Raw genomic sequence first — 11,529 nt, forward strand, 5'->3', positions numbered from 1 at the left:
ATTAATACATCTGACATGCATGAGCGTAATATTTACCTTTAATTAATGGTTTAACAACCAGTCTTTAATGTTTGGTTTTTAGTACTTTGCATGTAATCTTTATAATTTGTATATTTTATGTAGCACTTAAGACCGTGCTTCAGAAATCTCTCATTAAAGCAACGAAAAATTATTTCAAATGCAAATTATGTTGTATATGTTTACGTACACTTATTTGAACAAAATTTACTTAATTGTATGAATAAATGATATGCATAGAAATTGGTCGAAAACGGTCGTAAACCATGGTACATAAAAATTGATAATACATGATTCTATACATGAGAAAATACAATCATGGCAACAAAAGTGCCACACAGGTATTGTCAACAAAAGATCTGAAGACACGTGCTTGAACAAAGGCAAGGGAGAAGATTTTTCTTGGCAAATTCCTGGTAATACAAATATCATTCTTACCTCTTTAGACTGTAGAGCTCTCTTTCTTTCTTTAAACTTGTCTAGTCTGCTCCTCTCTCTCTCTCTTAACTTGTTCTGCTCCTGTCTTTTTTAAACTTGTTCTGCTCCTCTTTTTCTCTCTCTAACTGAACTTGCTCTGCAGCCTCTGCTCCTCTCCCTTTCTCTAATTAGCGTGCAAATTGTTCTCTATATAGTGAGTGGTCTCACAGTCTTCTTCTTCCTCGTCTCTTTTATTTGGTTTTTTTCCATATATCAACAGAAGAGATGGCGCCATGGATTAACTAAAAGAGACTTTATCTTGGTAAGCTTCCTTTTCAATTTCTTTAGACTTGTTCTTCTTTTATTAAAAGATTTGTCAAAAGTGTTCTTCTCTGTTTGTTTCTGTTGCGCACTTATTAATGTTGAAAAATATTCATTAAATTATTATTGAGGATAAAGATATTGTCATATTACTTTTTATTGAAAGAATGTATCTTCCAGCGTGGCAGCGTGTGAACGTGGTTTTTTTTTTAATATTTTTTGCAGATAATATATTTGTGCTTAGAAAATTAAAGACAAGTGTTATGGAAGACGAACCAGCTTTTAAAAAAAATTAAATTTGGGTAATGATCATTACAAATTTTAACACCTCAAAAAAGAAATCTTGCTTCTATATTAGATTTCTACTGAGGATATGTTTGAATAGTAGTGGGTTAAAATTGCAGAACTGTCCAATTGAACTGATGTTTCTAAAGATTACAAGTTCTTCACTGATATAAAAAATCTAAAAAGGTATATAAAGCCATCTTTTTCAAAATTAATAATTTTCTAGCTTTTTTTTTTTTTCTCATTTTCATCCTGTTTTTGACATATACTAAAACTAATCCAGGAGCAAGACCTCATCCAAAAAAAAGAGAACAACCTTTTTCCATTGCAATTGCCACAAAAAAAGAAGGTAAAAAATGATGAACAATTTAAAGCTCGGCGTGGAGGTTGTCAGCGCCAATGACCTGATGCCGAAAGACAGTAATGGTGCTGCCAATGCCTTTGTTGAGCTCCACTTTGATCACCAGAGATTTCGCACGACCATTAAAAATAGGGACCTAAACCCTTATTGGAATGAGTCGTTCTATTTCAACGTGTCTGATCCGGCCTCTCTGTCCGAAATGGAGCTTGAGGCACTGGTGTACCATCACAACCCCACCAATAACTCCAAGTCATGTCTCGGCAAGGTACTCTAATGCTATTTTTAAACCTCAATTTTTAAGTTGTCAGTCCTCATATTTACCTGTTGACTACCTAAATTATTTTTCACTAGTCATTTAAAGTTTTTTTTTTCTTGGTTAAATAGTTTTCTCTGCAACGATTTTTTTTTTTTTTTTTGGCCACAAATCAAAATTGATGTACCAACTGATTCAGCCCCCAACTATTCTATTCTCCCACCAACCCAAAAGGAAGAAAAAAAGACCGGAAAGGTACCGAATTTTAGCTACTGGAATCTTTTTGGAAATCATCACATCTTTTGTTCAAGTATATTCAATTTCAGTGCAGTTGAATTGACATTCATTGTGTGTAAGTGGCTCTGCCACGCAAATCTGGTGAGCCTTGCCATGCAATAAAAATTCCTATCATATTCAATTTGACTAAACCAGTGTGTTTAACAGGTCAAAATCTCTGGCACATCATTTGTGAACATGCAAGATGCAACGGTGCTTCACTACCCTTTGGAGAAGCGCGGGATTTTCTCCCGCGTAAGAGGAGAATTAGGTCTAAAGGTTTTCCTAACTGATGACCCCACTGTTCGCATCTCCAACCCAATAGCTGAATTTGACAACATGATGGGCACTCCATCTGAAGCCTCAAATGCTATTCGCGAAAACCAACAATACACAACAAATAATCAAGCAAGAAATTTCCAGCATTTACCGAGGAATAATCAAACCATGCCACAACAGTATCAACAACAAATGAACCAAACACAACAAACACAACAACAGCAACAGTATTATACATCTATCGGGTCCATGCCACCACCTCCCCTAGAGGTGCCGGGACGTAACATGTATGCAACTGGTGATATGAGGCAGGAGAACCCGCAACCTCAACCCCGTATTGTTCGCATGTTCTCTTCATCTAGTCAACAGCCTATTGACCACCAACTGAAGGAGACCAGCCCGTCCTTGGGTGGTGGCCGGGTTGTTGGAGGTCGGGTTATATCAAATAAAAAACCCGGTACATATGATTTAGTTGAACAGATGCAGTATCTTTTCATTCAGGTTGTTAAGGCCAGAGACCTACCAAACATGGATCTGACGGGTAGCCTTGACCCGTATGCCGAGATACGACTCGGTAATTACAGGATGAGAACTCGGACCTTTAATAAGAACAGCCGGCCAGAGTGGGATGAGGTGTTTGCGTTTCCAAAGGAGACAGTGCAAGCATCCATGGTAGAGGTTTTTGTCAAAGACAAGGACTTATTAGTGGATGATTTCGTTGGTCTGGTGCGCTTCGATTTGAATGAGATCCCAACACGCGTCCCACCTGATAGCCCATTAGCCCCCGAGTGGTACCGGCTTCAGAGTAAGGACGGGGACAGAACAAAAGGTGAAATCATGCTGGCAGTGTGGATTGGAACTCAAGCTGATGAGGCATTCCCTAGTGCGTATCATGCTGACTCTGTCCCCCTTGATCCATCCATTGCTAGCACACACATACGTGGCAAGATTTATCCAGCCCCACGACTTTGGTATGTTCGGGTAGCTGTCATAGAGGCACAAGACGTGTTTGCACATGAGAGGACCAGGCTCCCCGAAGTGTTTGTCAGAATACGGCTCGGTCATCAAATGATTCGGACAAAAGGAGTTCAATCAAGGAATGCAAATTTCCAATGGAACGAAGAGCACATGTTGGTAGCGGCCGAGCCTTTTGAGGATGCCTTGATCATAACCACTGAAGACCGTCATGGTGCGAACAAGGATGAGGTTCTAGGGGAAATAAGCATAAACTTGAGTCAAGTGCCGAAGAGAGGTGATAGCAGATTGGTTCGACCACAATGGTTTAGTCTAAGAAGGAATGTATTGGTCGACCTCGAGCAATTGAAAGAAGATCCACACTCAAGCAAGATACACCTTATGGTTGTACTAGATGGTGGTTACCATGTGCTGGATGAGTCAACTCAATATTCCAGTGATCTTCGCCCGACAATGAAACAACTTTGGAAGAACCCAGTAGGTGTACTTGAGCTTGGTATTCTGAACATAGATGGGCTCCACCCGATGAAGACGCGTGACGGACATGGTGTTTGTGATGCATATTGTGTGGCCAAGTACAGCCAAAAATGGGTCAGGACACGAACCATGGTGAACAGTTTAGCTCCACGGTTTCATGAGCAATACACATGGGAGGTGTATGACCATGCAACTGTCTTAACAATTGGTGTGTTTGATAATTGTCAACTGGGTGATGAGAGGAGCACAGCACATTTAGATGGCAATAGTCACCAGAGAGATCATGTCATAGGGAAGGTTCGGATCCGGCTGTCCACACTTGAAGCCGGCCGGGTCTACACACACAATTACCCGCTACTTGTTCTCCAAGGATCGGGTGTTAAAAAGATGGGAGAGCTTCACCTTGCGGTAATAACTGATATTAATTTTAGAAGTTACAAATAATGCCTGACATTACTTCGTATAATACCACTCAGTTTAGGTGTCCAACTGGTCCAGTGTCAATTAGCTTTTTATTTCTTCCTTTGGTTTCTTCTTCTTTTGATTTTTTTTAAAAAGTATTTTGGGACTTTACAAACTTCAATGAATACCCTGGTAATTTAAAGGAAGCAAATACAGGTAGTAGAAACCAATATTTCCACTATTGCTGCTCTGATAATAATTATTCAAGTTGACCCTCTAACCCTTAACCAAATTAACTACACTAACTTTACATGCAACTAAAATTCCTGCAGATACGTTTCACAGTAACATCGCTCTTCAATTCTCTCTATGTGTACACACGTCCTCTCCTGCCCAAAATGCACTACATCCAACCCCTATCCATGCAGCAACAAGAGTATCTTCGGCATCAAGCCGTTACAATTGTAGCAACACGGCTCAGCCGTGCAGAACCACCTCTCCGAAGGGAAGTAGTTGACTACATGTTAGATGCACATGCACACCTATTCAGTATGCGAAGAAGCAAGGCCAATTTCTTCAGACTCATGTCTGTCCTGTCGGGCCCGCTTGCAGTCGGCCGGTGGCTCTCAGAAGTTTGCGCATGGAAGAATCCTGTGACTACTGTCCTGGTGCACGTGTTACATATCATGCTTGTATGCTACCCTGAACTAATACTACCGACAATATTTCTCTACATGTTTTTGATAGGGTTGTGGAATTACCGGTACAGACCACGGTACCCACCACATATGAACACGCGGCTGTCACATGCAGATGGGGCTCACCCTGACGAGCTAGATGAAGAGTTTGATACATTTCCTACAAGTAGGGGTATGGAGTTAGTACGTATGCGGTATGATAGACTAAGGAGTGTGGCTGGTAGAGTACAGACTGTGGTGGGTGATGTGGCGACACAGGGAGAGAGGATCCAGTCCTTGCTAAGCTGGAGAGACCCACGTGCAACAGCAGTGTTCTTGCTGTTTTGTATAATTGCAGCTATTATTTTGTATGTGACCCCGACTCAGGTTCTTGCTGTGTTGTTAGGGTTTTATCTTATGAGGCACCCAAGGTTTAGGCGCAAGCTTCCATCCGCACCGGCAAATTTCTTCAGGCGGCTGCCAGCAAAGACAGATAGTTTACTTTGAGGTCTGTTCAGTGGGTGTTTTAGGGTTTTTTGTTCCAAAAGTTGTAATATGTGCTGTGTATGTTTAATATTTTTATTGAACCCATGTGATGGGAAGTTACTGATTTGTAAACACAAAATGTGGAATTTTGAAATGTTGTTGTTATGATTTTTTGGAAGGTGCCAGATGGATGTTAGTGTACCAGAGTACTAGTACTTATAATGAACCAATATTGTATATATCTAGTGGTATGCTCATTTTTAATCAACTCAACTTGAACACATGCAAATTTCACCTTTATGTAAAGTGTAATACAGATAGCCAAAAGCTACGAAAAAAATAGTATTATTTCCACTGTCAAATATACAGCTAACAATATATGGCAAGGGAAATTTTCCAAAAAGAAACAAAAGTTGTATAAACAAAAGCTTCAAGGGAGACGAAGCAGCCGAGTAACAGCCAGGTCCAGTGTATCCACATTCTTCCGCACAAGTTTTCTTTTGTTAATTAAATTAAGTTTGAACAAGAAAAAAAAAAGATACTGAAAAATTAAATAGTAAACCGGAGTCTTACCTAGTCCAGTATTTAAAGATATAAACTCCCTCAATGACTTTCTTTTACTAGTATAAGACCACTGGTATAGATGGGTAATGCCAAAATGGTTGTTTCAAGATTTAGTCCAACACAATTGAAATTGAACTAATTAAACTCAAATTTCCTTGATATTATAATACTAACAGGAAAATCAAACGAAACAATGCTCATTTACCAGTAACACTAACCAGCCTAGATTTCCCAGAAAAAGGATACAATTGCATAGCCAAAGTCTCCAAACCTCTCATTTCTTCATTCAGTCTGAATTTGAATTTAAAAATAACACAGATTTTTAGCACATTCAATCTAAGTTGTTTTCAAGAGAGAGTTTCATAAATGCCCTCTTAGAGTCTTGAAATAGAACAATTGCATTGAAACAAATCATATTTAAGCCCAAGTAGAGTGACAACTGACAACATAGTTTAAACTAGATAATTGTTTACACAAAAAAAGAAGAGGAGAGCTTAAGCGTACCTCAAGCATGAATTGATGTACTTGTTTCCCTTTGAAGCTGCATCAAGCGCTGCAACATAAAGCAATGGGAACTCAAAAGCTTGTTCATTTATAACAAGAACACTTCAGTGAAAAACATACTGGTCATAATTAAAGTACGCATAATTAAAATTTGCTTGAGACTATGATAATATGCATATTATGGATCGACCCCGTGCTATGAATCCACATTTCTATTGTCAAAGTTCAAACAGTTGATCCAGATAATCAAACATGATCTCCATTTGAAAATGTACTTGGTGAACAAATTTTACATTTCTTAGAATTTTTTTAAAATTTTTTTAGATAGGTAGAAAATCACTACTTTCAGATGGTCCACAATTTTTAGATTAAGTGATTTTCTACCTATCTAAAAAAACAGTAAAAAATTAAAATTTGGTCTCTAAGTACATTTTCATACAGAGATCATGTTTAGTGGTTTGGATCGACTGTTTGAACTTTGAAATATAGATATGGATCCATAGAACGGGTCAATCCGTAATATGCATATTAACATAGCCTCACTCTTATAACTTAAGGAAATACGTTCAGCACAATATACTTCAATGAACTGACAGGCTTACCAGATTCTTGCAATCTGCCAATGACTTCATTGAAACATTCCATATTCTCTATTGAAGTTGAGGTGGCCTGAAAAATGATTGAAAAAAACATCAAGGTAAACAAATATTATTTCATAGGATTCATAAATTCTGAGCTTAAATAATTTCTTTCCTTTAAGTTTTGTTTTACAAACTTGTTTTTCCACTCTTTTGAGTTCAGGTCATGATGACTGGGTTTATTCTATAATCTTTGCTTTCAACAAATTGGCCTATGCTCTTACAAAGAAACACATGGAGGAAAAATAAATTGAAACTGGATATATAAGAAAATGCGTAATACATCAGAGAGACTCAATTGGAGGGAGGAGAACAGTGAGGTGAAAGATTCGGCGATCGCCACTGAGTCTCGCTCCACAGTCTCCAGCGCCTTCATGATCTCTCTCTGGTCTCCCATGGTGTACGTACTGCTCAAGGTGCTCGCCGGGTCTTGCGATACAGCGCCAGAGACTTCGACTAAATCGGCTTGAGGTGGGTCCCGTATTTCAGTCGTCTCCGGCTGGGAATCCCCGGAGCTTCCCGCCTGGTCGGCCTGCATTTTTACAGATTAACACTTGGAAATAAACAATTTTGTCAAAGAGGTTCAGGACTAAGAGTGCCCTCTGAGATATCTCATATTTTGCGTGACCGACGTGTCCGGTGCCTATTCGGGGGTGACGTAGGGGGCCAGTATATTCGTGCTTTGAGATTCGCGTAGAACGTATTGCAACGGTTGAGATTTTCCAAAAAGTCACGCAAACTATGAGATATCTCGGAGGAACGAATTCCAGGACTAATAGGTAAACAACAGAACAGTGCAATTTAATACCCACCTGAATTGTTTGGATCGACTTCTCCCAAATTGAATGGATTCGGTTTACTCATCCGTAATAATCCAAGGCTCTTGGGCCTCCAGTGAATTATTGTCCACAAATTAACGAGAGAGCGCTATGGGCCTATGGCATTGTCATATATGTTCATTTCATTGAAACGACCACCCATAGAAATTAGAAACTACGAATTATAATCACCTAAGGTACCTCAAATTTTGAAAATTGGATCCGCACAGTTCGATCTGTTTCCGCATGAAGCGATTCCATGCATTTCACATTTCCACGTCAGATTGGATTGGCCCGCATTCTGATCGAACGGTCTTTATAAAAACTCAAATTTGAGTTACTTCAGGGATCCGAACTCACTAGAACTACACTTTTTTTTTCGAGGAAACTGGAACTACACTAAATACTTATCACGAGAATTGTTCCCTTAACTGGAGAGCCCGGTATAGGAACATAAGAACCCTCATGGAACAGTGATATGGTGTATATAGACCGCGTCTAGTCAATCTTTATATACATTTTATATACATTGAGTTCTTGCTGTTGACTAGTAGTTCCAGTAGTTCGGTTTGTTTCTTACTTCGGCTTCATGCCTACTCTTCTTCTTTCTACCCCTCTCACTCGCTTAATTTTTATCTTCTCTTCTTGGTTTTGTCATTGCTGAACTCAGCTTAACTGTTTAAGTGCTTCGTGTATTGTTTTCGTCTTTGCTTTGGGGATAAAGTCGGTGTTTTCCTTGTTCCCAGTCGCTTTCCCCTTCCAACAATTTTTCTCCTAATATATTCTCGCTTTGGTTCCGAACTTCAAATTAACCTGGGCCTGTTTCTTGAACTGTTGGAGTTGTATTTAACTTAAAAAAAAATGTTCCACCATATTACAGGCTTTGTTTTGGGATTCTTTTAGAACTCCTAATTCCCCCCAAATGAATTTAAGTAAAAGCTCCAATCATTTCATGCGCCAAATTGGTCACAATCAAATTCCAATTTCCATCCTGGAACGATTTAACAAATCATTACCATGTCAATTTCTTTTCCTGCCGGAGAGCTAGTGTGATTTTAGTTTCACCTGTAATCAATTCATCTTAGTCCTGTAAATACCCATGAATGCAACCTCCATAGGATTCATGCCAAATCAATAATGTCACTAGCATGTTGTCTGCCAATACTGGAGTGTGTGTATTGTCTAGCGTGCGTCAGGTGGGCATGGAAACGTTGCCTCCACTCAGGCAGTCATGACAGCGAGACCTGGGGCCTAGCAACAGCTGACAAGTTCAGGCCGGTCCCGCATTTCTGCCGCCTCATACTTTCAATTTATGAGGATGATTTAAACCACCCCCAGGTGATCCTTATGACCTAATGATCTAGGTCTCTTGTTCTGGTACCACACTGATACTGTTGCCTACATACTGGTACAGTATTACAGTCATAATACTGACAGTAAATGGTATCGTACCTTGTAAAATGACCTGACTGTACCAATTAAACAGTCTATGCATGCTGTCACTTGGCAAAAACTGTATGAGAAAGCTGCAACCCTTTCTAGTTTTCTCCCTATTTTTTTTCTTCAAAACCTAATACCACTTCTATTTTCATGAAGTGGGCTCCACCAGGTGGGTACGGCATAAACCCGGAGTGGATCCACCACAGGCGATCGTATGAGCATGACCAAGGCGATGCACCGACATACCTTGTGTATATAGACCATGAAAACCATGATGTGGCTCTTGCCATTAGAGGCATGAATATGGTAAACGAGAGCGATTATGCAGTTTTACTCGACAACCGATTAGGAGAGAGACAATTTGATGGTGGTTATGTGCATAATGGTTTGTTAAAAGTCGCCGAACAGGTGTTTGAATCAGAGTGTGAAACCTTGAAGGACATTTTGGAGAGGCATAGTAATTATAGTTTGACTTTTGCGGGGCACTCGCTCGGATCCGGTGTGGCAGCCTTGCTTGCAATGGTGGCTGTGCAGAACAGAGCTAGACTGGGAAATTTGGAACGACAGAGGATAAGGTGCTTTTCTATTGCACCGGCTCGTTGCGTGTCTCTTAATCTGGCAGTGAGGTATGCTGATGTCATCAACTCGGTGGTTCTCCAGGTAGTTTTTCTTTTCATTTTTTATCATGTGTCAGTTTCATTTTCGCTTCTACCATATTAAAATTTAAATATTTAAACAGGATGATTTTTTGCCCCGCACTGCCACTCCTTTGGAGGACATATTCAAATCCTTTTTCTGGTAATAATTTTTTTTATGAAATTAATAATCGGTCCTATTCTTTCAACAATAATTGAAGATCACAAAAAGGGTAAAATGAATACAAGGAGAAATGCAAGTAAATGTTTTACAGACTGATATGGAACTAGTGGGGGTATATTTGTACCCCAAAAAAAATGTATTTATGGGAACAAATGCTTTGTAAAGAAATGTATACTGACTGCTGTTTAGCAATGCCTAAATGTCAGTACCAAACAAGTCCAGTTCAGTAATCCGGCTTGAAAGATGGTATGATATCTGATATGTTAAGATATCATTATTTTCTACAGTTTGCCATGCATATTATGTGTAAGATGCATGATCGACACTTGCATACCCGAAAATGCTATGCTTAGAGATCCAAGAAGGCTTTATGCGCCGGGCCGATTATATCACATTGTAGAGAGAAGGCCGTTCAGGTATTTCTTGCAACTAGGGTTTCATGAAATAGTCTTAGTCCTTTTTCTGCAAAAAATTTAACTGAGAATTTAAGTGGTTTACTGCCTTTTATTTTGCTTAGTTGTACCAGAATGTTAAATTGTATTGCAGATGCGGCAGATTTCCCCCTGTGGTCAAAACAGCTGTGCCAGTAGATGGGAGGTTTGAACGAATTGTTTTATCATGCAATGCCACATCGGACCATGGTATTATTTGGATTGAGAGAGAAGCTAAAAGAGCATTAGATGTAAGTGCACAAGGATCCATTTCTCTATCTCATTTGTTTAAATATATTTTGAAATTGTAAGTCCTATTATTCAGTAAAAAGTCAAAACAGCATATATCCTTTAGAGGAATGATAATCCTCCCCAATTCCATCCCTTATTTTCTTTAATATCTCAAAATTATCGTCATTCAAAGAAACATTCTATTTTAAAAGTAAAAAAAAATCCTTTTTGAAATGTGGTACACAATAAATTGCTAAAATTTTAATACAAGTTTTCTTATGCTTATGCTATGTAAAAGTGACAAGCTAAAACAAAATGTTCACCCAATCAGATAATGCTTGAGAAGGAGAAGACAATGGAGATACCGCCTAGTCAAAGAATGGATCAAGAGAGAAGAGCCCATGCCGAAGAGCAACAGGTTGCAATACAGAGAGTAGCTGACTTATCCATGCCGGATACCTACTCCACATCTAGATACGGTACTTTCGAGGACCACTCTATAAGCGTGGAGAGAGAGGGAACCTCTACAACATGGGACAAATTTATTACAAAAGCTTTCGAGACCGATGAATCTGGAAAATTGGTGCCTAGGAAATGAGCTTAGAGATAATTTTTCGTGTGTAAATCTATTAAATTTTGGTTCCTATGTATTTGTGGGTGTTTATGTTTTGCTTGGTCATTGAAAGTGCTTCTGTGATAGATTTAAGCCAATTTCCTTCTTTATTCTTTCATGTTTTTGCAGGGCATTTGGATTTTCGTTGATCAATTTGGGATAATAGTATCTCCAAATAAACTTTTGTCCTAAGCAATAAAAGAATTAATTAGGGACCCACTCTGTTGAAACAAAATTAATTTGA

General features: G+C 39.0%; 3 protein-coding genes and 1 long non-coding RNA gene across 5 annotated transcripts; 2 read left to right on the forward strand and 2 right to left on the reverse strand.

The window, feature by feature from the left end:
- The first annotated feature begins 477 nt into the window (after nt 1–477).
- Nucleotides 478–5,401, forward strand: LOC144543944 (FT-interacting protein 3-like). Of its 2 annotated transcripts, none has more exons than XM_078292389.1 (4): nt 478–757; nt 1,325–1,667; nt 2,100–4,070; nt 4,397–5,401. In XM_078292389.1, exons 2-4 carry the CDS (start codon nt 1,398–1,400, stop codon nt 5,246–5,248), a joined length of 3,093 nt encoding a protein of 1,030 aa, XP_078148515.1. In that variant the 5' UTR covers nt 478–757; nt 1,325–1,397; the 3' UTR covers nt 5,249–5,401. The 2 variants fall into 2 exon arrangements, with proteins under 2 accessions (XP_078148515.1, XP_078148516.1); XM_078292390.1 differs by having other exon boundaries at nt 485–757; nt 1,855–4,070.
- On the reverse strand, nt 3,580–4,402 carry LOC144543949 (uncharacterized). Its single transcript, XR_013508109.1, has 2 exons — nt 4,241–4,402; nt 3,580–4,170 (listed from the first exon to the last, which is right to left on the reverse strand). It is a non-coding gene; the product is annotated as an uncharacterized LOC144543949 (long non-coding RNA).
- A 152-nt stretch (nt 5,402–5,553) lies between the features above and the next one.
- Nucleotides 5,554–7,531, reverse strand: LOC144543947 (uncharacterized). The gene is made up of 5 exons (XM_078292394.1): nt 7,217–7,531; nt 6,898–6,964; nt 6,296–6,344; nt 6,038–6,082; nt 5,554–5,724 (listed from the first exon to the last, which is right to left on the reverse strand). The coding sequence occupies exons 1-5, from the start codon at nt 7,469–7,471 to the stop codon at nt 5,658–5,660; spliced, it is 483 nt and encodes a 160-aa protein (XP_078148520.1). The 5' UTR covers nt 7,472–7,531; the 3' UTR covers nt 5,554–5,657.
- Nucleotides 7,532–8,330: 799 nt separating this feature from the next.
- LOC144543946 (uncharacterized) lies at nt 8,331–11,499 on the forward strand. The gene is made up of 6 exons (XM_078292393.1): nt 8,331–9,089; nt 9,348–9,851; nt 9,931–9,989; nt 10,298–10,426; nt 10,557–10,692; nt 11,004–11,499. Exons 1-6 carry the CDS (start codon nt 8,889–8,891, stop codon nt 11,268–11,270), a joined length of 1,296 nt encoding a protein of 431 aa, XP_078148519.1. The 5' UTR covers nt 8,331–8,888; the 3' UTR covers nt 11,271–11,499.
- The last annotated feature ends 30 nt before the right edge of the window (nt 11,500–11,529 follow it).

This window comes from Carex rostrata, chromosome 25 (assembly GCF_964058835.1).
Source record: "Carex rostrata chromosome 25, lpCarRost1.2, whole genome shotgun sequence".
Taxonomy (NCBI): Eukaryota; Viridiplantae; Streptophyta; class Magnoliopsida; order Poales; family Cyperaceae; genus Carex; species Carex rostrata.